This window comes from Ursus maritimus, unplaced genomic scaffold (genome assembly GCF_017311325.1).
Source record: "Ursus maritimus isolate PB19 unplaced genomic scaffold, ASM1731132v1 scaffold_5, whole genome shotgun sequence".
Taxonomy (NCBI): domain Eukaryota; kingdom Metazoa; phylum Chordata; class Mammalia; order Carnivora; family Ursidae; genus Ursus; species Ursus maritimus.
This window is the reverse complement of record NW_024426663.1, coordinates 32,668,494-32,692,673: the sequence shown is the minus strand read 5'-3', so window position 1 is coordinate 32,692,673 and position 24,180 is coordinate 32,668,494. Positions and strand designations below refer to the sequence as shown.

At 42.3% G+C, this 24,180-nt stretch overlaps 1 protein-coding gene across 1 annotated transcript in view; it reads left to right on the top strand.

Moving 5' to 3' along the window:
* Nucleotides 1-10,544, top strand: part of ARHGEF28 (Rho guanine nucleotide exchange factor 28) — a 180,706-nt gene extending 170,162 nt beyond the window's left edge. The window contains exon 35 of the mRNA XM_040622691.1: nucleotides 9,385-10,544. Within this exon, the coding sequence (XP_040478625.1) occupies nucleotides 9,385-9,548 (164 nt within the window). The 3' untranslated portion in view covers nucleotides 9,549-10,544. The remainder of the gene's footprint in view (nucleotides 1-9,384) is intronic.
* The last annotated feature ends 13,636 nt before the right edge of the window (nucleotides 10,545-24,180 follow it).

The window sequence follows — 24,180 nt, the reverse complement described above, 5'->3', positions numbered from 1 at the left end:
TTTTATCTGATTACGTTTTACCTTCCACTATGTCTCCCTCCAAACTTCCGATACCTCTCAGTAACTGACCAATATTAGTTTACACATACTCAACACATTCAATATCTATCAGCTTCATTTTCCTTCCTTGAAATTTCTCTTCTAGGATCCTCTGTCTTCCTGTTCCAGCATGTCCTTGTTGGTCCAGGCCTGCTATGCTTGTGTCACATGGGGCACCCTTCATATCCCTCCAGTGATGGATCCTATGTCCTCAGTCCCATTCTTTATCTTTTATCACCCATTCCTTTATTTGGTAGAGCCGATCGCCAAACTTTCTGATAAAAGTTGCTGTGAAAGCATGTATTTCCCAATTAACTAATTTGAAAGGTTTTTTTCATTCCATTTATCTTTGCTACTTTTATATTATACTTGGTTTTTGTAAGGTATCTAGGCTTAGAATTCTAGATGGAAAGTTACTCTCTTTCAGAATTTTGAAGGATTTGATTCTTCTACTTCTCAGGGTTGCTATTGATGCCATTCTTATTTCTAATCTTTTGTGACCTGTTCTCAATTTTCAAAACCTTTAGAATTCTCTATCTCTTCCTGAATGAATTGTATTATATGCCTTAGTGTGGTCTTTTGTTAAAGCCATTTTTACTGGTTATTCATTAGGATCTTTCAATCTAGAAACAATTCTTTCAATGCTGGGGATCTTTCCTTAAAAAAAAAATTCTGCTTCTATTTGTCATTATCTTACTGGAACTGTTTCTGGTTATAAGTTGGACCTCTTGGGTCCTCTGATTTTTCTATTTCTATTTTTTCATGTTTTTGTTCCACTTTCTGGGAGATTTTCTTGTCCTTAACCTCCTACTACTCCTTTGATTTTTTTTTTAAGGATTTATTTAACTAGAGCGAGAGTAAGAGTGACTAGGGAGATGGGCAGAGGGAGAGAACCTTCAAGCAGACCCCCTCTGAGCACGGAGCCCAATGTGGGGCTTGATGCCATTACCCAGCAGTCATGATCCCAGTTGAAAACAAGAGTCAGAGGCTCACCCGACAGAGCCACCCAGGTGCTCTTGATTTTTTTTTTTAATTAGCTAGAGTATTCTTAATTTCTAGAAATCTGTTCTCTTATAGTTGATAGTTTATGGAATTGTGTTTTTGTTTTGTAGTTGAATATCTTTTCAATACCTTTTTCAAGATAATTATGGTTTTTGGAAGTTTTCTTCAGCTTCCTGTGTTCTTGAGGTTGGGTTTTTTTTTTTTTTTTTAAGATTTATTTATTTTAGAGAGGGCATGAGTGGGAGGGGAAAAGGGAGCAAGAATGTGAAGCAGACTCCGTGCTGAGCATGGAGCCCAACACAGGGCTTGATCTCACAACCTTGAGATCATGACCTGAGTCAAAAACAAGAGTTGGGCACTTAACTGACTGTGCTACCCAGATGCCAGCCTGTGTTCCTGAGTTTTGTTTTCAAGTTAGGTTTGTGTCTATATTTGTATTAGGCTCTCCCATTCATGTTCCATAATATACCTACCATTATGGATTGGTGTAACAATTGAATTGAATGTTTGGCTCAAGGTCAAATAATATTGCTGGCTTAAAAAATGAGCCCTATAATGCAGTTCTACCTTGACTACACACTTAGTTTGATTCTGCCGAGAAGACAAGGATTAGACTAAATGAAAATTTAAGCTACTTCCTACACACAAGAATTCCAAACTGATGATTCTCAGGACTCTTAATTTGAGTAGATAAAATTTTTGAATCACATATTCACTAATCCCCTTGACAATATATATTTATACCTACTATTAAAAACTGAAATTTACTTTGATATTAATATACTAAATGCAATTATTTTCTATTTCTTAAATGTACTTTTTAGTTTTAGGTAAACTCAAAAGGCTAAAGGATAAGAATCTAAATTCCAAGAGAAACTTATCCATTCATTGCCATCCACAAATACACCCAGGGTATAAAAGATCTATTCTGAATTATAGTTCACTTAGGAAATGTAAGATGTTCTAGGCAAAAGCAAAGGACCATACTTGAATCTGTATCATTTTTTATGGGTAGCTATAAGCTCAAATGAACCTCATCTATTTTATGGAATAGATTCATATAGATTGTGTATCTTTCTAAAATAGATATAAACCTGTATACACACACTTGCCAATGACTTGTCATACAGTTGCATTAAAATTGATCAAGACACTCCGTTTCCGGAGGAGGATTCTAATTTATCGCCGCAGTGTTCCATTTATATCAGATGTACAGAAGCTTCACTGTTGGAGTAACAGAGAACCCTTTATAGTTTTATATCCAAATGTATGTAAAGCTATGGACTTTTAAAAATGTATCATACAACATTTCAAATGTACACAAAAGTAGAATTGTTTAATGAACTCTCAGCTTTAATGATGACCAACACACAGACAAGACAATCTTGGTTCGTCAATGCTTTTTTCTCTCTCTTACATTGGGTTATCATAAAGCAAATACAAGACATCATATGATTTCATCTCAAAATACTTTAGTATCTTTCTTTGAAAGACAAGGAGTGTTTTTTTTGAACATCACCACAATATCATTATTACACCTAAAAAAATGTAACAATTTTTACTCAAAATCATACTGTCAGTACTTGAATTTCTCTCAATTTTTTTCCCTTGGTTTGTTGGAATTGGGATCCAGATAATTTCATATATTGCATTTGGTTTTATATCCCTTAAGTCTCTTTTAATCTAAAGTTTTTCTGTCCCTTTTTTTAAAAGTCATAATTTTTTGAAAAGACTAAGTTGAAAAGACATTTTTTTCGGAAAAAAATTTTTTTTGAAAAAATGTCCTACATTCTGAATTTTGCTGATTGCTTTTCTATAGTGTTATTTAACATATTATTCTACCCCTATATTTTCTGTAAACTGGATAGTGGGGAATAGGTGTTTGATATTTGACTAGATAAAGGCTTTTCTGACATGTAAAAGATAGTGGTGTAGATTTCCTATATTGTACATAGTGTGTATTTCCTCTTGCATCCTATCACGAGGCTTACCATATCTGTTTCTCTTTTTGTGATATTAAAATGATCTGTGAGTTCAGATATTGTCACCGTGATCCATCCATTATAAGGTTCCCCATCTGCCTTTCTCCTAATCACTTTAGCAGCCATTGATGATTATTGCCTGGGTCCACCATTGGACATTATAAACAGGGTTAAGAGTTTCTGAATTTGGAAAACCTTGCATATATTCAACTTTCTGCCCCTGATTTATTCTGGCATCTTGGTCATTTATTGTCTCTTTCTTAGTCTATAATGTATTTATCTTTCTCTAGTCTACCATTTCCCAAAGTATATCACATGGAACACAGCACTGCCAAGCACCCTACTAGAGAAGTCTCCCTGAGTTTGGGGGATGCCACTTCCTATTTTCCCCTCTCAGAGCCTGTTAATGTTCTATGGAATCTCTTAAGAAAGAAACTTGGTTTACCCAGAGTTGCATCAACTTGACCACTGTATTCTTTTATCATTAATACCTATTAGTATCTTGTTTAGAGAAACACCTTGAAATGCCTCATAAAGAGGAGTGGAGGGTAGAAGCACTTGCCCCATCTTCCCGTTGCTAATGTCAGAGTCATGAGTCCTTAACATTGCCACCTTATGGGGAGAAAGGAGAGTGAGAGCAAAACGAAGTTCCACATTCGGATAACAGGCTGGATGTATCATAACATGTCTTGTGTTAATATAATCTCTTCATTGTATCGATGGCTCCAATTGCTTTGTTTCTTGTCAGGGTCACCTTTATACCTCACAGATGATTCCAAGTATGTTAATTACTGATAAGAAAATACTTGTAACAGTTTGCTTTTATATGTTACAGATTTCTTCACGCACACCGCACATGCACGCACACTCCCCCCAGAGCACTGTTATTTTAGTTCAGGTGTAGTATTGGTACATGAGGAGTATTAAAGGAATTGTAACAGTAATTGAGATCATTGGCTTCAGATACCAACTCTGGGTTTGTTTTCATGCCAGAAGCTCACATCCTGTTTGTGCCTCACTATGGAACGTCGAGTCGGGCAAAATTAGTGACATAGACCAGTTTTCCTTTGCTCTGAAGATACCTGAAGCTCTGTACAATAAGTGTTTTCCATTAGAAGAAAAATGCTGTGCATTAATGCTCCTGAGAAAAAATAGAGATTGCCAGTAATGCCATCAGGAAACGATTTTTTAAATGTTTCACAGTACAAGCATGAATCAATCATTAAATAGGGAATACAACTTATTTTGCAGACTTGGAACATTAATCAAAAAATTTTTGAGGTGGAGTTATTCTAGGAAAGTGTGAACTTTGATTTTAGGAACATGCACAAGGGATACAATAATAAGAAGCACAAGTCAGAACACTTCATTAAAATAAACAAGAACAGAGCCAAGACCCAGAAGACATGAAGCTCTGTTTTGTGAGTTTTGTTTGGGAGAATGGGATGGGACGAGGTGAGCAAGGCATCGTCAACCATCTCAACAGTAGACTCAGTGTGCTTTCTGTAGCACTGGGCTGCTGGTGCCTGGCCACTGGCCATACTGCTGAGTTAAATTCGAGACCTCCACAGTTGATATTTACGATGAAAGTTACACTGGTGCTTTTAAATTTAAATAAAGCTTCAAATTTATCATGATTAAAAATGCCTTTGCATTCAGAAAATCCAGAAAAGGCAGATGTTACATTAATTATTTTAAAACAATAGACAACCCTTTTTGATTTGCTGCAAACTTTTTCTTCATGACAAGTAACTCTTAAGTTTGCTGTTCGTTGAAGGGAAGATCACGTGCAGGTTTTGACGGTGGAGTTATCTTCTCGGGTAGCTTTCCAAATACTGTCCTTTGAGGACTTGATGTGGGCTTAATCAGATAGGTGTTGTTAGGAAGAATGAAGGTAGAGGGGTGGGACATAGGTCTGGAAATTACCTTAAAAACATCTTAAATGCAACGTAAGGTAATAAATTTGCATTTCTTGAGCATAAAGCTGTTAAAAAATACATTCATTTATTGCTCCCTCAGATTATTACTTGGTGAATCACTAAGCCAAAACAGAGGCCAGAATGGTGATTTCAGTTAAATCCTTCATGAACTGAAGCCCAAAGAGGAGGAATGACTTGCCCAAGGTTACGTTTTACCTTGTGGTTTATAGATTGCATTCAACTCTTGGCTTAGGGGGACCTTCATTCATTTTTAATATGGCACATGGTTGCATTGTACACCTTGGGTTTATAGTCTGGTCTTAAACCAATTATCCAGCTGGCTCAAAATAAGGATAATGGTGGTGAGCCAAAGGACAGAAGGTTGATTTTGCTTCTTCCTAGTGTCAGGTTTTTAGGAGCTGATTTCTATGATTGTAAGCCATCCTACACGCCAGATTCTCTTCCTTGATAGTCTAAAATTCCAACAGCAGGTGAGCAAATTGTGAAAATGATAAATGCAAATGTCAACCAACAGTTTGCAACTAAGGGCTAAAAATAGGGAAATTTAGGCGACCATCTGGTCTCTGGATGTTGTGCAGGGTGCAGTGCCTGTCCCTTGGTAGCATGAGTGCTTCCTACCCGCCACACACAGGAGAAAGGGAATAGTACTGGTCAAAATGTGGCTACTTAGAATTTTTAAAAACTTTATTAGCAGATTGATTTAGATCCCACGGTGGGTCTAAGGAAGTTTCTTCTTAAGGATGAAGTTGTAGGGGGCGGAAAAAAAGGTTCAGTTAAATAGGAAAAAACCCTGCACCAAGACTTTATTTCTCCACTTGGTTTAGCCAGACCTTGGAGTTTCTATGTGTTTCAGCTTATTTGTCTTTATTTTAAGGTTAACAGTGTTCCTTCTGTTTAGTATCCAGAAGTATGGTAAATATCAAATTATATCTTTTAGGTAAGTAAGAGGGAAAGTTGTGTTGGGACACTAGACTGAAAGTTTCTTTGTAGTTTGAAGTTTTGTTTCATTATAATAACATTTGTTTTATGGCTGACCAAATAATGTTTCTGTTAAATTAATATTTCTTTGCTTATTAAAAAACATATTCTATATTTATGTCCAGCAATTTATAGGGATTTTGATCACAAAATTCGATGATTTTTATTTCTCAAGAATTCTGCCTTCTGAGTCAGTGAGGTTTTATTTTAACAAATGTTTTTTCAGTTTAGGGTTCCATATAATGATCATATTCTCTAGGGTAAAAAGTGTGGAAAAAGGTGGCTGACCTTGAGAAGCAAAAGTTGCCGTGCTGGAGTTCTTTCAGGGTTGAGATGGAATAATAAAATCAGAAATCATGGAAAGGTTTCTAATTCCAAAGAAGGTTGTCTGACCTTGCCTAAATAGTTAAGGTGGAAACCAAGGAAGACCACGGAGAAGGAAATTGAGTTCCCCTTCAGGTGATACACAGCCACCACAACCTCCATTCATCCGTCTGGGGTAATAACAGGAGTCTGTCACTTCAGGGTCCAGCAAGCTGTTTCTCACCTGGAGATGTTCTTCTATATTTTTATTCTTATCTGAAAAAGTTCTCATTAAACCTCTGTGCTCCTTTACACACAGGAGAAGATTAAAAGCTACACCGCCCCCCCCGCCCCACGTTTATTCTTGGTTCTCTATCTGCCTGAACTAGAGCCTGCAGTTTAACTTAAAAGAATTCTGGGAGCACCTGGGTGGCTTAGTCGGTTAAGTGTCTGCCTTCAGCTCAGGTCGTGATCTCAGGGTCCTGGGATGAGGCCCCACATCGGGCTCTCTGCTCAGCAGGGAGCCTGCTTCTCTCTCTCCCTCTGCTGCTCCCCCTGCTTGTACTCTCTGTCAAGTAAATAAATAAAATCTTTAAAAAGAAAAAAGAATTCTGATATACATTCGGTTCTTTGGCTCTTGTTGAGCATGCCTTCTCTTGAAACCGTTAAGAGGATTTGCCACATTGAGACTCACCAGTATTTTGGGTTTTCTGCTATATGTTTCACACCCCCAGAGGAAGGAAACTTACATGAATTAAGGGCTTCCACCATGCCTGGCACGGCCACATTTGTCACCAATCACCTCTCAACCACCTCATTCAATGGATGGTTGTTCATTCTCCATGTGGTATCTCTTGTAGCCTGGTTGGACCTTCGGTTGGCTAGGAGGCAGCTCTGCAGTGGCTTACATGAACTGTGCTCCAGTCTCCAGCCTCTGCTAGATGGACGTTTTGAGCTGCATGTGTGTGTGTGTGTTTTAGGTTGTGTAATACTAAACATGAGTAGTGAAACTCAGAATATTTGTTGTTAGGAGTTAAATGGTTTTATTCATTCAATAGCTGGGGAAAGCAGTTGAAAGCATGAACGTCTGTTGTGACCACAGACAGGTGTGCTTTGTCTCTGAATGTGATACAATAGCACAGAGGGCATTTTAGGTTGATCGGTCTTGCCCTCATGGGGGAATCATTGCCGGGGGTAGTGGTGCGTGTTTACCTGATTAAATGAGGGAGGCTCGAAATTGTATAATAATTGTTGTGTCCGTTTTTAGGAGCTTGAAATGTCTTTTTCTTAATTTCGTTTTTGCTAAGTGACTCTTCAAAATGTGGTACTTAGGGAGGATAAGTATTAAACATTCAAGGTCGCTTCGTTTAGCAAAGATGATCAAGCCCTTTCCATCACTGTGAGAAATGGGAATCATGAGACTCTTGATCGGATGAACAGGTGACAATGATCTTCTGAGCTCAAATCTAGATTAGTTCTTAGTTGCATGACATTGGGCAAGGAATTTAAATAGCCTGAGCCTCAGTTTCCCAAACTGTAAAATGCGGGTTACAACATTTTGAGGCTTAAAGAATGATGGCAGTAAAAGACCCAGAACAGTTCTTGTGCCCAGAAACGCAGAGAGTACCTTTTCTGGGCACAAGGGTAGTTAGAAGCATCTTCAGTAGTTATATTTTAAGTAGTTAGTGAGTTCCCAGTACTTGAAGTATAGGATTTGCAATCAGGGTTAGTAAAATCATGTCACCCAAATGTAAATGAATTTTCTTCTTTGTGCCCCACTGGCATCTAGAGCTTTGGGCAGAGCTGCAGAGTAAGCCTTACCTCCTCCTGCCCTCTCCTCCCCTGGGGGCCCTCCTCCGCTTCAGCAGCATAAGTCGGCTCCTCCAGGTGCCTCGTGTTTGCTCTCTGTGGCTCCGGCTGCCCCCCAGTGGCCCTGCCTCTTCCTGGCAGAAGTGATGAAAGAAGATGTAGCCAAGTGCACCACGTGCCTGAAGACGGAGCAACGTGAGGACATTTTACTCCTCATTCCTGCCAGGCCTTGCTTCCTGCCTTCTCTAACAGCTAAACATCCTTGTCAGGAAGGCAGAAGTTACAAGCATTTTTTTTTGTCATTAGAATGCTACCAGTTATGTGTATCCACCTAAATAATAAAGTCCTTGAATAAAATGTGGCAATGATTATAATGACCTCTTGTTGATGACTGAACAAGGAGCAGGTGGGCTCTAGCCGTATACATCTTTCCCACCTGGGCTTCCACTCATAGTCTGCTTTTTGCTCTTGACTGAAGAAGTGATTTGTAATTTTGCCATATATCTGAGCCTCAGGAAGGGGCGGTCAATAGAACAAGGGAAAAGAAAATTGTTTGCAGCAAGAGCCTTTCTTTTCTTCAAATATGAAACTCTTTTCATCTTCCCTTAAACCGTATATTAGAGAGTTTTTACCAGAAAAAGGGAGAATAGACTATGCCCTGCTGTTGCTAGGTAACCAAAAAAAAAAAAAAATCCAGCTATAGTTGATATTGGCACAGTTTTCCTGTGCCAGTAGGAACCTGGCTACTCCCACTAAGTGATTTGTATAGTCTTAACAGATTTGTATAATGGTGAAGCTGGAGGGTCTCCATCCTTCAACTCCATTCTCCCCGCCCCTTGCCCACATCAATACAAGCCCAGCTATATTATTTGAGTCTTGAGGTCAGTCCTTGACTTTGAGCTATTCTGAGGGAAGGTGCTATGCAGATGCATATGGTTCACTGCACATAGCTAGATTATCTACTCTAAGACTTGAACCTGTTTTTAAAAATTAGTGGGCACTCTTTTTAGCAGTAGCAATGTTTTACCTGCCCGCAAATGGTGACAAGTCTATTCATTTGGCACTTCACTGGGATTATTTTGTAAAGGTTTTTTTTAGCCATAGGAGACATTTGTACACACAGCCAACCACATCTTAATGATATATTGATTCAATCCTTCTATTTAATTCCATTTTGTTCCTTTCTCATTGGACTCTGTGGTTCTCTCTGTGTCTGACCATATGGGCCTTGCGTTTCCCAGGTTTTTAGAGAGCTCTGACTGAGTCACAGTATCCCCTGCTTTGCAGGCCTCAAGCTGATTCTCCTGACCTGTGCTGTCTGTCTGTTGCAGATTTGGACATGTCTCAGACTGAGTTCCCAACCCCCCATGACTCCAATCCACATGGCTCTCAGCTGCAGACATTTATGGCAGAAGCAAAGCTAAATCTACAGACACTGACCAGAGAAGACGGGGAAACTGGAGATGGAGCTGAAGAAAATATTGTTTACCTTTAATTGTGTTGTCATAATTTTTCCAGACAAAACAAAACACTGGCATTTTGTGGAGAATTTTTTTTTCTTTTCCTGATGTTCGTGTGACTGTGTCCAAATTGCTGTAAGAGTAATATTTAATATTTCATGCAAGTTCATTTTTGGGGCATGAGTCCAATTAAATTATTGAAAGCAGTTCTGTTTGTATAATCGTTAACTTATCACACCTAATTTCAGATTTCTGGAGGAGAAATTCACTTGAATAAGCAGAAATATTTTCAAAGTTGTTATGACTCTAGAGTAAAATTCCATATTGCATTTTCTACTGGATCATCTGGTTTTAGAAATGCATTTTTTTTTTTAAGATCTAGAAGAAGCAAACTGGATGGAAAGAGTGTTATTCTTGATGGGTAAACTTTCCCAACCACAGCAGCTGATTAGGGGGAGCGGCCTCAGGGCCCCAAAAGGCAGAGGAGGATGTGGGAAAGGCCTTTTCTTTGGTCATTTTTACATGCTAGTTTCTCTTTGGGAAGTCACAGGGGTTGGTCCCGGTGGTGATCTGTTATAGTCACCATGCAACCAACATGTCCTGTCTGGGCACCTGTTCCAACTGGGCAACCACTCTGCTATGGATACAATTTGGACTCTTAGGACCTGGGCCACATGCTTTTCAGACTCAATTTCTTGATCCTAATAATGCTGGTTGGTTTTCAAGTCACAGCTGAGGATCATCCTTCACCGCTGCCCAGAGGCAGAGCCCCAGCCAGTCCAATTTGATGTAAATAGTGAAGCTCCATTAGTGCCCTGGTCTCTCAAGGGCCCTGTCTCCACAGGCCCGGGGAGCAAGAACGTCTAGCGCTCACTAGAAGCACCTCTGCCCTGCAGTTCTTTAAGGACGAAAACCGCTTTCTGGGTGAAGCTTGCTGACTGTATGTGCTTTCTCACAGGGAAAACTGCCACACCCTGCCTTCAAAGTAATATGGGTCTCTCTGTAAGAAAATAAACCAGAAAATGTTTTCAGTTTGTTCTTCAGAAATAATTGTGTATGTTTTGCTCCGAGTCAAAAAATAGCTTTCACCTCACTATTTTACTTTGACATTTGAGTATTGTGTAAGACCATGGTAAAATAAACATTTCGCACATGAACACTATCTCCGTTACTAAAAGTGAAAATCAAGGAGTACTAAATTCACCCACATCTGCAACACTTACCAGGAGGGGGCTGTGATAGGAACGGAAGAAATTTCACCCAGATTCCATTGTTTGGCCAGTTGAATACCTACTTTCTATTTTCCCATAGGCAAGTCAAGTCAAGTCATAGTTTTAAAAACAGCCTTTGTTGGGGGTACTCTTTCTGACTCTTGCTGCTTCTGGCCATTTTGGTCACAAGCATAATGACAAATTAGAGACTAATCTTCGAGAATGAATATAGCTTATGAAAATTTTAGTCTATCACTTCATCTTCAAGCCGACCTCCTAAGTTATGAGATGCATCTTCCATTCCTAAAGGCATCTAAAGAGAAAAACCTGTCTTCCCTGCCTCTCCCTCTCTCCAACAAAGCCTAGTCCAGAATCCTGTATCACTTGAATAAGGAACATACTGATATTTCAGTCTAAATCCTTGCTCTGATAACTATAAATACACTCCCTTTTCCCCTGACATTGGATATGGAAATATCCGTATGTGAAAATATGAATAGATGTTCAGAATCCTCACACAGTTCTCTAAAAATACATGTGCTCAGTTGATTTTCAAGCCCTGCAAACTTTGGGTCTTCATGTAGCACCCTGGGGAAGCCTTAGCATCTTGTGAGATATCTACAGGCATAGGTTCCTCTTGGTAATTGTCTTATTTAAGATTAGGGCTCTTCACCTGAAGATAAGTTGAAAAGCTTTTTTGATAACTTCTTTCTTTTCACCTGGTCCTGACTATGCCCTGGGCTCACGTCTGAGTAGGAGTCATTCTGTGGCTCCAACAGAAATTCACCAATCCTAGGAGAAGACTATCCTATTTTTCCCGCATCATAAATAAGTTTCCGCTAAAGGATCTACTTTTCCCACCAACTGAGAAGCTTCAAGGAAACACCCCTCCCTTTAGAAATGGGTCGTGGAAAAAACAGCAATGCTTTTGCTCTGTCCTTTGCAGGCTGCAGGAATTTAGGTGCCACCTCCCTTCCAGCCCAGGCTATCCTGCACTCCATCAGGACTGACTCATTGCTGGGGTCCTGCACCACTCTCCAGCCCGCTCACAACTGGAACCCTGTTCTGAGAAGGGAGAAGACATTTGCTGCAGAGTTGGTTGTAGTTGTGGTTTATGTTTGCTGTGATGGCGTGTAGAGTTACATAAGGCGGAAAAGGTGAGTATCATTAAATCCTGGGATGACAGATAAAGGAGTAAAAAGGGGTGTGTATTCCTTCCTGTGACCTCGGACCACCTTTCAAACTCAGAACCAACCTGAGTTGTTCAGCCATCTCTGCCTTTCTCAGTGAGGCACAGCAGCAGAGAGCGTGGGATTTGGAGCCCGATCTTCCACTTGCTGGGTGTCCTTGCTGTGTCACTTCACCTCTCGGTCTCCGTGTCCTCACCTACGGAAGAGGGATGATTACCTTACAGAACTGTGAGACGTGAATGATTAATGTATATAAGGCGCTTAGAACAGAGCCTGGGGCATAGTTGTCAATATATGCTGGCTATTATTAAGTCGTTAAATAATCTTTTAATAATTGCTAAGCCTGGTGCCAGTCCTCCGGCGGGTCGTGCCTGCACAGCCAGAAACCGTGAAGAGAGAAGTCAAATGCCTGGAGGTGGCTAATTACAAGGCTGGACTAAGGTTTCCTAAGGTCAGCTTTCCACTGACTTGCATCTCGAAACCTCCATTCAGCACATTTATTCAGTAGCCGGTGGACTGTCTGCTAAAGGCCAAACAATTTGCTAGGAGCAAGATAAAGATGAATTAGCCTGGAAGTTGTTGGAGAAGCAAACCCAAGAACAGATAAGAAGTACAGGTTGCTATGGGAGCTCATAGGAAAAGCATGCTGGGGGCCAGGAATATGTGGAATGGAGGGAGTTGTCCGAAAGCAGAAGATGCCTGAGGCTTGAAGGATAGGTAGCAAGTCAGAGAGAGGAAGACGATAGTGTGAGCAAGGAGGGCAACCCAAGCAAAAGTCCAGAGACACGAGATAAAAGCCGGGAGAGCCCCCGAAGCACGCGTTTGGAGGTAGCGCAGAGCAAGTTCCTCCTCTCCGGGTTAAGGTGTCCGGGGAGAACATCCATCTACCTCCCCCTCTTTCAAACACTCTCGTACAAGTTGTGAGGAAACACGAAGTTTCTCTCTCTCACCTTGCTAACTGATGGGGTTCCATGGAAAGCCAGGTTATGGAGGAATATGCGTCCTCGGCATCCCCTCACCCTTCCACTCCCACCTCTACCATAGAAACAACTGGGTTCTGCCCAAGTGGATGTCTGCCTACTAGAGCCCAGGCCACAAGAAACCAGGAGTAAAGGGGACCCTGGGACCACTTGAAGATGTGTATTGGGACAGAGGGGTCCAGAAGGATGTGTCAGGGTGCTTCTGTGGGATAAACTGATGAGGTGCATGAGTCAAAGCAGAGTTAACTGGAGGGAAAGGGGGAAAAAGACTCACCTGGCTCTTTCTTCTGCTTTATTTTCTTAACTCTGGTTCATTAGGTTTTTTTGCCCTGAGGTTTTATCTTGTTCTTTTATTTCGAACATATTCCTCTGTTTCCTCATTTTGCTGGACTCTCTGGGTTGATTTCTATGAATGAGATGAAACAGCCACCTCTCCCAGTCTGGTAGTTGAGGGTGTGCACAGACCTTTCGGCATCCCAACGGGGGATCTCAGCACCTAGATTCAGGCGGACTGGAGGCCGCACCTCAGATGTGCACAATCCCGTGGACAAGCGGAGCCCCGTGATACGACTCCAGGCGATAGTTGGGAAAATCAGGGTTCGAGCCCAGCGTCTAAGTTCCTTTCTGGGACGTACCTGCAAGCTGCAGGGAGGCAGAAGGAAATTGCCAAGATGGCATCCCCTGGCCTAAATTCCCTGAGAGCACCTCTGTAGGCCCCTAACTGTGCGCCCCACCTGAAGCCTGGCCCTTAGGCCCCAGGGACAAGCGAAAAGGCGCCTTTCTCAGACTGCTAGGTTTCAGCCTGCGGTGCATGCAGTGCCCTGAGGGGGTGCCAGCCTGCCGAGACGGGTGGTCAAGGGGTGTGCCCTGGGTGGCAGCTGTGAAACCCCAGGGGCACCAGACTCGTGCAAAAGCTCCCCTGACGGAGATGCCGGTGCTGTGGAGCAGGAGCGGGAGAACCCAGGCACCGCTGCCGGCGAGGGGGGGTGAAGACTGCAGGCTCCGACAAAAGACGAAACGGCACCCGGGAGGGCGAACAAATGCGCCGCCAGCACCTGCATCCTTGGAGAGGCCCTCGCCAGGCCCGGCCCGCCCCCCAGGTCCACGCTGGATGGTGAGCCAATGAGTCTCGGAGGGCAAGGCCACGTGCCCGCCAGGCGGCTCCCTCCGCGCCGGACCTTTTTAAGAGGCGGCGCCCGCGCGAGGCAGACCTTTTCTGGGGGACTGAGCCTTAGGCGGTTATTCAAAGCCTGGCTTTCCAAGGTTCTTCTCTCACATGCGGGTCTCAAAAGCTGGGGCGCCTGCTGTGGGGCACAGACCCCTCCCTCCTCCTCAGGAAGACCCTGCAGGCTTTGTCGTTCCCCCACACCCCCTCCCCCGCTTGCGAGCTGCCGCGTGGGCCGTGGGGGTTTGGCGAGACCGCGCCTCAGCCTCTCCTGCCGGGCTCAGTGTGGCGCTTCCCTTGTGTGCCACGTGAAGCAGCTGCTCAGCTAGTTTTCAGTTGTTCTGCAGAGGGAATTGTTGCCTGTGTGGCTGTAGACTTGTGTCCGTGGGCCGAGGTAAGTTCGGGCTTTTTCTAGTCGCCATCTTGGAAGCCCCTCCTGTTGGTTTTCTTGAGCAGCTCACATGCCGCCGCCCCTCACCCCACCTCAGTCTACCATTTAGGGCTTTGTGGAGAATGGAAAAGGAAAAAAATATATAAGTAGAGGGAGTACATGGAAGGAATATTCCAGAATGACACCAAGAGTTCACCATGTTCTTTACTGTGTCTCTCATGCACGGATGTCCCTCTGCCCAGTGTAAGAGAGGCAGTAAAAAGATCCGACAAAGTCAAACAGGTTTGGGTTCTGCTTACTGAACCTCCCCCCGCCGCAGGTCCACAGGGTTGCACAGTGCCAGGGAGCATCATAGAGCATCCAAGCTCGTGGAATCCAGTAAGAGTGAACTCAGAGTTGTACAATCCTGCAGCCTGAGCTCAGTTTACTTAGCTATGAAATGGGGGTAATAACAAAGGCCTGTTGTGTGAACTGAGTGAATCAGTAAGGCCAGTACAGCGAATGCCATACAGTAACCACTCTAAATATGATAGCAGTTATTAAATGCTGGTGGTAGGGGTACGCAGGCCGTGATTGTGGGCATGCTCAGGAGCTAAATAGCTGGGGAAGTATGATTTCACTTCCCCACAGCCCATTTTCCTTTGCCCTGAGAGGTATCCAAGATCAAAGTCAGCTGTGACACTGGGTTCAGAGTAAGAGCTTCAGGATACTTAACGAAGGGATGAGAGGATGAACAAGAGTCTTTGGAAATCTAAGATTAAAGAGGCGACAGAGCTTGAGCTAGAACCCTGATCCCATTTCCATTCCTTTACCTCTTGCTTGTGAGTTCAAAGCAATCACTTCGAGGTGGTGATAATATATTGCTTTGTGTGAGATAAGGGGGACTATGGCTCAGTAGTTTTGTGGCTTTATGGCTGAGAAACTTCAACATTGCCATTAACTGAATCTTAGTTGTCTGCCTAAAAGTCAGAAGTTTTGGATACTAACAGCAGCCAAGAGTCTTATACAGACAATCGCATGAGCACAAAGAATGAATGGGGTAAGAAAATAAGATTATACTTTCTCTGCTCATTTCAGTAGATACTATAGTTACATTAGAGAACTGCCCTTTGTTCCTTGGAATAGCTCCCATCCCCACATCCTCCAATGACCCCTTCTTTTTATTCATGGGACTGGGGTCCCTCTGCCTCCACCCCTAAGCTCCTGGCTCTCGTTGGCTCTGTCCGTAGGCGTAGTGGAGATACGTTGTCCCCAGGGCCCATGAACCCAGGCTCCACAGAGTTCCAGTCACTGGGGAAGGTTTGGGAAGATCCTGTTCTCGTTCAGGGGCTTAGTGGGTTGATCCACTTAATATCATAGAAGGGATCTGATTTGTTTACTAAAATACGTTTTTGCTTACATAAGAGTTTGTCTGAGGTCTTTTCTTCTGCTGGTTTGGGGTTGTTTGCCTATTTAAAGAAGAAAGCCATGAAGGGGAAAGGAGCTAGAGCTCTGAGAAATGGTTTACTTTTTGTTAGCGCCCAAGTTAAGCATTTAATGACAGAAGCAGGTATGGACTTAAATGCCATTTGGGAGTAAATACCTGGCTTCATTCTTCCCTACTCTGCTACTACTCCCCTCTTCCTCCAACACCATATATAATATCTGAGCAGGTTTTCTGGGTACTTGTCAGTGCTTATGTTTACAGTCTTGCCCATAATAGCTTCAAATAGAAATACAAATAAAGTCAATATCAAGGAGAGCATCCGTATAGGACACAGAGCTAAAACAGACTCTCAGAAATGCCCTTGACATTTCACTTGGCAGCATTCGTGGCCTCCTTGGAAAGCCTCAGTCCACCTCTCTGCTGCTGGCAAGCTGTACTTTGGGTAAGAAGTTGGCAGGTGCAAGCAAAGGACAATAGGATTTTAATTAAGCTCTGTAAAGCCGGTAGCTCAGGAAGCACACCTCGTGATGAGTTTCTTTTTAACGCTTGTGTTTCTTCTGCCCCACAAGCAATAACTGTATGCTCCATCACGATAACTGTAGTCATTAATCTTCCGTAGCACAGGAACTTCTTATACCATAAAGGGAGTAATGGGATTTTTTTTCAACAGTACCTTGGAAAAATTACTGGTAACATGTATTCCTGGTTTGAGGAAGTCAATTTTACTATGGCGATGCTGAATGTGGTATCATAACTTGGTCTCTCCGTGTAAACATTCTCTACGCAAAATTCTTATTATATCTGACACCAGCATTAATGTAAAATTATTTTGGTGAGGATCATACTTTGAGTCATTCACTTAGAGGAAGATTTTTGAATGCAGAGACTGAGCCTGTTAAGCATCGTTGCTATGGAGACCGTGTGAGAGTTGGATTAATTAAGGCCTGAACAGATGTTGTGAAGTGTGCAGAATGCACTGTTTTCTGCTAGTAATTAAGGAGAGTACATGTGTACATGAGAGAGGAGAAAAAAAATAGAGACAATCAGAGACAAAGCAGTCAGATAGATAGATGTGCTTGGCACTGGACGTGTACCATTTCCTCCAGTAAAAGTAACTACTGATAACTCTGCTGACACTACTCTATCTTTCCCCCCACCCATGCCAGACGTAATAATTGCTCAAAATGGCCAAGCAGTCCATCCATTATTCCTTCTTGGATCTGATTTATAAGAGGCAGAGGAATATATAAAAACAGGTCCTTGAATCAGTGGGTTCAAATAACCCATCTGTCTGCACACTCAGAAATCAAACTGGACTGTATAAATGGTTTTTAAGCTACCTGGCAGGGAAGCCAAGTTTGCAGACTGGAATTGTATTAGTTGTCCAACCCGTCAGGGGTATTGTCATCTGTGAACTGGCAACCAATAAAGAGACTGGCTGCCCAGTGCCATGGAGAAATATGAAACATCAATCTAGTTCAGGTTCAATTTGGAGGATATTTGTTTTAGTTTGAAATCTGTTGATTTTTAGAACACTGTATTTCTCTTTTCTCTTGAATGATATTACTATTAGGTTTAGGTTCAAGTTCAGCAAATTAGATTCCATTTGAATCCTGCTTAGTGAATTCCCAGTGAGTCATGTCTCCATGTTGCCTCCTGCTAGTCTGCAGGAAGGAGATAATGCATTGAAACTGTGCTAAGATTTTCCTGCTGGACTGGCAACAGTTTGACCAGAACTGGTAGCTTTTAAAACATTATTATTATTTATTTTTGTCTCCTAGCTGTGGAAGTGGTGTTGTCTGAAATGGGGAATCAGCATCACAGAAGTACTTTGTTTCCCAGGGGACAATGTCCTAGTGGTTCAAACTCAACCTCTTCCTACCCCCAGACCATGGAGGTAAGTCAGAATGGAATGAGGTAGGGGTAAACTTCATGGCCTGGGTGCCTGGGAGGGACACAGAGAGAAAGACAAAGCTTCCCCCTGACGTAACTTTTGCTGTCTTGCCATGCCATTGATTTTATCTTGGTTCAGTCTGTGAATGGGATGGTTTCTTTCTTTCCTTTAAAGAGTCAAAAGCTGCAGGCAGCACTGCTGCATCTTGGAGAAGGTCAGACATCTTATGCTTGTGGGTCACTGCAAGCTGTGGAGATAGGGGAACAGGGACAAATTGGATCAGGGTGAATTTATCATTATCCTAGAGAAAATCTCAAGTTTGCAACTTCATTTCTGCATTGTCCTCTCCAGATGTGACTTGTAGTTCGCTCACCCTTAAAAACTTGATTGTTAGATTTGTTGTATTTTTCACCTTTCCTCTTATCTGGTGATTATCTCCATTTATCTCATAGAAGAAAACACTTGCTGAGGCCACAGAAATAGGAAGGATTCATTTTTGCTTTTTGAATCAACTGTAGTTTCTTTGTGGTTATTAATAAGAAAAATCACCTTTTAGGAAACAAAACAGATGAACATATGGGAAGGGTAAAAAAGGGGGGGGGAAGGTAAACCATAAGAGACTCTTAACAATGGAGAACAAACTGGGTGTTGATGGAGGGAGGTGGGTGGGGGATGGGCTGAATGGTGATGGGTGTTAAGGAGGGCACTTGTTATGATGAGCTCTGGGTGTTGTATGTAAGTGAGGAACCACTGAATTCTACACATGAAAGCAGTTTTGCCACAGATATTAAGTAACTAGAATTTAAAAAAAAATTGGGGGAAAAAAAGAAAAATCACCATTAAAAATATAATTCTTTTATGTTTTTTCTTCTCTCCAACATATACAGATAAGGGGGAGATATATTCTGGGTAGTTTGTTTACTGAAAAATTGGGGAGTAAGAAAATAACAAGAGCAATAGTGATTTGACACCTTTGGAAGGACATCTGTTAAGTGTGTTAGTATAAAAGCAGCAATGGAAACCTTGAAACAAATAATAAAATTAGAGGCAGTAGAGAAAGTTAATTCAAGAGGAAAATCAACTTTTCCCTTAAATTGTCAAATTTTGGCGAAGTGTTTTATAGTTTTTAAGTGTTAGCATGTATTCTTTGTGTGTGTAGACATACACACTATTTGTGGTCACTTCGATATACTTGCTGTCCCAGCAACAGACTTTACAATATTCTTTCTATTGTGTCCTTCCATGTGTTAGCATGAGGGCAAAAGAGTCCAATTGCCACTGTGCTATAGACACGATCCAGAACCCTAGCAAGCCATGAAGACAAATAAGAAGCACTGAGACAGAATGTTCTGTGTTTCTTACTAAGCCATTGGCCACTGGTCCAGGATTTAGGTCCTGTTACCCATCCATCCAGTATAAACATCAGCCATGCTCAGGACTCTGTTTGATGTAGAACCCAAGATCTCTATACTAAAGTACCTGCCCTCTAGCAGATCACCATTTAAGCCAGTAAAGACCTCGATCAGCAGCAAGAGAATAGTATAGTTCAGCCGGTATCACAAAGCAGTAAATCCCCCAAACGAACTGAGCAGCCCCAGCATACAGTTTTAGGAGTTGAAATAAGTGGGGAGACTCCTGAGAAGGGAGGTGTGAGGGGAGACTTTGTGGCTGGCAAGTATTTTGGTTTGTTTTTTGTCCAGTGTGAGGGTTTTGAAATTTGTGGCTTAATCTCGTCTCAGCAGGGCAGAGACCACAGCTTGCCTCAGGAGCTGTTTGAAAATGTGTGGAGGGTTTTTGTTGTTGTCGTTGTCACAATAACTGGGAAGAATGACTGGCATTTAGTGGAGAGGGGAAGGGAAGTTGAAAATCTTGCATTGGGTAGGACAGTCATATTCCAAAAATCCACTGAGAAACACTGATCAAATTCTAGCATTTAGAGTATTTTATTTATTCCCAAGGTGAATACCAAGGTGGGAAAGCATTTAAGACCTTTCATACATTAGTCAAAAGTGACTCTGGATAGATACTGGTAATTTGGAGCATCCGAATTTTTCACCAGAGTTCAGATGTTTAAGGAGAGTATCATGACAATTCAGAGAAGCCTTAGTGCAAGTGTTCTTAGAAAAATAATTTCCTTAACATTGTCAACTAGAAGTGAGAGACAAGACCAACACAGAACTGAAGTTAACGAGGCTCTGACATTTTTATAAAACACATTCTAACTTTAGCTGACATTTAAATTAAAAAGCCCAGCAGTGTAGCAGAGAGCTGATTGATTTGGAAAGCATGGATATGAGATAATGAGGGCTCTGCCATAGTCTTCCTAGTGAGGGGCAATAAATGATCTCTTCCTGGCCCAAAAGCAAAAGAATTGAGGCACTTTTTGTGTTTGAACTGCAGGAATTTGCATTGCATTGAGACTGAAAGTCATTCAAATACTGCTTCTCTTTGCTCACTGTAGCATATTTTCATATTAATCTTCATAACAAACAGGAAAAAGACCCTGGTAGGCATTTCAGTGTGTCAGAGACACTAACGGCTACTTTTTAAAATTTCCCAATGTGCTTTAGACACAGCGGCCTTGCAGACAGACAAGCAAAAAATTGGTTCTTAAGTGGGTTGATCCTGCCTTGACCTGCCAAATGTGGGAGTTTCAAAAAGCTTAGGTCAGAAAGTTCAACCAACCCACCCTCATTTGGAAATGTATTGTCTGTTTTGGGAAGCGTGCTTAATTGTCTTGCTAGGAGGCGCCATATAATCAGAAGGCTGTGAGTGGGAAGGGGCTGGGGCTGAAAGCAGAGCTCCGGCCCTTCTGGGTTGCCATGAAACTCTAGTGCTTCAGTTTCCCCATGCGTAATATGGTCCATCCTCTCACGGAAGATTAGGAGACTTGTAGAGGACTAAACTTGAGGATCAACCCCAAGATACATTTAAATCCTTCAGAATGAAACCACTCTAGGTGACGTTATTCTGGAAGTCAGGTTCACAGAGCCCTTGTGGAAACCCAGTAAAAAATTAACAGGACAAGGGAACCCTGAGTTCCCTTTCAGAAAAGGTGGATGCTCATTTCATTTGTTACATGGAGATAAAAGCACACGAGGGCTATCCTAAGAGTCACATCAGTAGGCACAGAATTTGGTCAACAGTGTGGTTTGTTCTTTTAATCAGGTGCTATTCATTGGTCTAAATTAACTTCTGTTATGACTCTTGTAATCAGGGTGGGAACAAGATACTGTGCCACCAAATAATGGCTCCTGAAATGCCTCCCTTGAGAGAATATGCTGCTTCTGAACATGTAAAAAAAAAAAAAAAAAAAAAAAAAAAAAAAATTGCATTTCCTTGGAAACCTGGTGTATCAACAATGGCAAAAAGGGGGTGAAACGGAGCAGTCCCTTCGGTCCCTGAAATGTGGTGTTGTATTATGCTAATTGGACATTTTTTAAATAGATCTTTGTGAATAACTCTTGGGGCATTTATCTTAATTTGTTCCTTGGAGAAATATTTATCGTTTTTTTAGGTGCTTCTTTAGTTGCTTGCTGTTCAACTGTGTCTGAAAATAAATTCTTTCCTCCTTGATTTTCCCTCTGGGATCCATCAAGAGAGACTGGCTTTCAGGCAGCTTAATGAAAGACAAGGGTCTGTCAACATTGTTTAAGGAACTGTAGGAACTGTGCTAATTGCCAGAGGCTCTGCGTGCTGGCTGGCAGCTTTGTGCAGCCCACTGGGCACAACTCTCCCACCCTTTGCTCCAGCCCTGACTGTAAGGGAAGAAAGGGCTTTGGGGGACTGTGGAGTTCTTACTGCCAGTGACAAGCCTACTAATGGACTCATCTGGGCAACATCAGGTTACAAATTGGCATCTAGGAATGGCTGGCATAACTCCAGTGAGCGGAACTCCATTGTTGGCCCTGCTCATGTGCAGTGTTAGTGTTTATGCTGCCAGTGTAGGTATTTTACCTCCAGTACATTCAACTGAATTCATATTGAAGTTCCAAGTACTCCTCCAGGGGGAGCAATCTGAAGGTGCCAACTAAGTATGGGGTGCAGAGAAGTAATTTAAGGTTAATTCATCCCAGACTCATTAGATGGGAGATCATTGACTGCAGTGTGCCAGAGAGAATCTCAGCCCTGCAGATAGAAATTTTCTCTACTTCACAGAAATAGCTTAAATAGGGTACAGTAGAACCAGGGGTCTTAGTTCAAGATGAATGCAAAACACAGAATAGAGTAGTGATGTTGAGCCTGGGTTCTGGAATCAGACTACCTGCATATGAGGCCCAGAGCTCCTGCTTACTGCTTGTATGACCTTAAGTGACTTCTTGCTTAACCTTTCTGTGTCTCAGTTTTGCATTTGTCAGTTGGAGATAATAACATTGTCTCTCCCCCATAAGGTTATTTTGAGGTACATGTGAAGTTCTTAGAGGGTACATAGAAAACTCTTAGTAAAGCTCCATGATTATATTATTAGCCATTATTTTTTTTTTAAGATCTTATTTATTTATTCGACAGAGACAGAGACAGCCAGCGAGAGAGGGAACCACAAGCAGGGGGAGTGGGAGAGGAAGAATCAGGCTCATAGCGGAGGAGCCTGATGTGGGGCTCGATCCCGTAACGCCGGGATCACGCCCTGAGCCGAAGGCAGACGCTTAACCGCTGTGCCACCCAGGTGCCCCATATTATTAGCCATTATTAGAGCTTACTTTCAGATACTTCATTTCTATGATGGTATTCACCATCCCCACCACCACCTTGAATGACTTTTATATAGAGGTCCTTTTATCTGAGAAGTTGGAAGTAGATTTTAGACCCCCTCATTAATTCTTACAACCTCATCAAGCAGTACATAAGAGAACAGGTATAAGCCACTTTTCCACAGTGGAAAAGAAAAGAGGTTCTTGTAATGGCATGATTATCAAAGATGGGGAAATGCTGCTGCATGTGCCTAGGTCATGGTTAGCTGGCTGGTTCTCTGTCTTTTATGGTCTGTCTCTTTTTACCAAGGTGTTGAGTTCATGAACTTAGTGACCTCACCTGGGATGTGCTGATAGCTAATATACCATCCCCAAGTAGGGAGCATAAAGGGAAGAAGGAATGAAGAAAGTCTCACGTTGTCATCACTTGAGAGATAATTATGACCTTTTTAGTTTTCCACTCAGGAACATCTGCTGCAATCACCACAAAAAATCACAGAACAAAAGGGGATAGCATTTGCCGTTTCTTTGGTAAAAGCTACCTCCAGCAAGATGCCTAATACTAGTACAAATCTGACCTCATTGTCTTAGTATATTACACAGGGAGGGGTAGGACACTGGTTGTTAGATTAACAGACAACATGCCCAAGACTAATTCAGTTTTAATTCATTTCCCTGAGCCAAGATTAACATATCTCACAATAGACTTGGAGAGAAAGGAGCCATTTTCCAAGGGTTGAGGCTTCTGGATCTCTCGTAATTAGGTACCGTAGGAATTTCTATTGGTTTTGCCTTCTGGCCCAGTGGATTCTCAGGCCCAGTGTGATGTGTTGCTGAATGACACATAGAATCCCCTGAATCTCATCACCCGGATTAGAGGTATATGAGGTGCAGCTCTAATATTCCTCTTGGACCGTTGCATGTTCCCACAGACTCCAGAAGGAAGACCACCTTGAATCCATAGGTTGTATCTATCAAAAGAAAAAAAAAAGACACCAACAGCTTGAATGACTCATTAGTGGAACCCAGGACCTTTTCTTTCTATCTTCTTCCCCCAGTATCTTTTCTTAAACCAGTAATTCGAACACAATCATTCCCTTATGTTATAGGGTCCAGAGATCTCATTCTCTTGAACCAAGATGAAGTTGTCCCATGATCCTTGTTACTTCTGCACACCGTGCCCACATTAGGATGGTGTGTTCTTAGCTGCTTTGGCTGCCTCCCTGTTATCCCTGCAGTTTGTTTATGCAGTGTGGGCTGTTCACCCTGCTGGAACTGATAAACTCTGCTGATCCCCATGTGGAGAGTGAGCCAAGAGCAGCATCTTGGGAGCCTGGGGGGTGTAGAGCCAGGAAGATGAAAGAGAGGAGTGGGCCTTTGATTTTACCGAGGAAAGTTGGCGTGTTTGTGCAGATTTTTCTACGAGATGACATAACGTGATTCCCAGTAGCAACATGTAATCTGGCTGCAATGCTGTTGGTGTCGCTCAGGTTCCCACTGGGAAAAGCAGCAGGCGGGCCAGGCTCAGCCAAATGCCTGCAGACATTCCGGCCGCAGCTGCACCCAATGTGTCCCTGCTGGCTCTCTGCACCAAGTTCTGAAATTCATCTGTGTGAAGAAGAAAATGTTCTCTTTCTGCTTCTGTATGACCCTTCTGCTGCAACCAATTAATATTCTCCTTCATAAGAGCCATTTGATGTCCCAGAAAGCTAATGAATC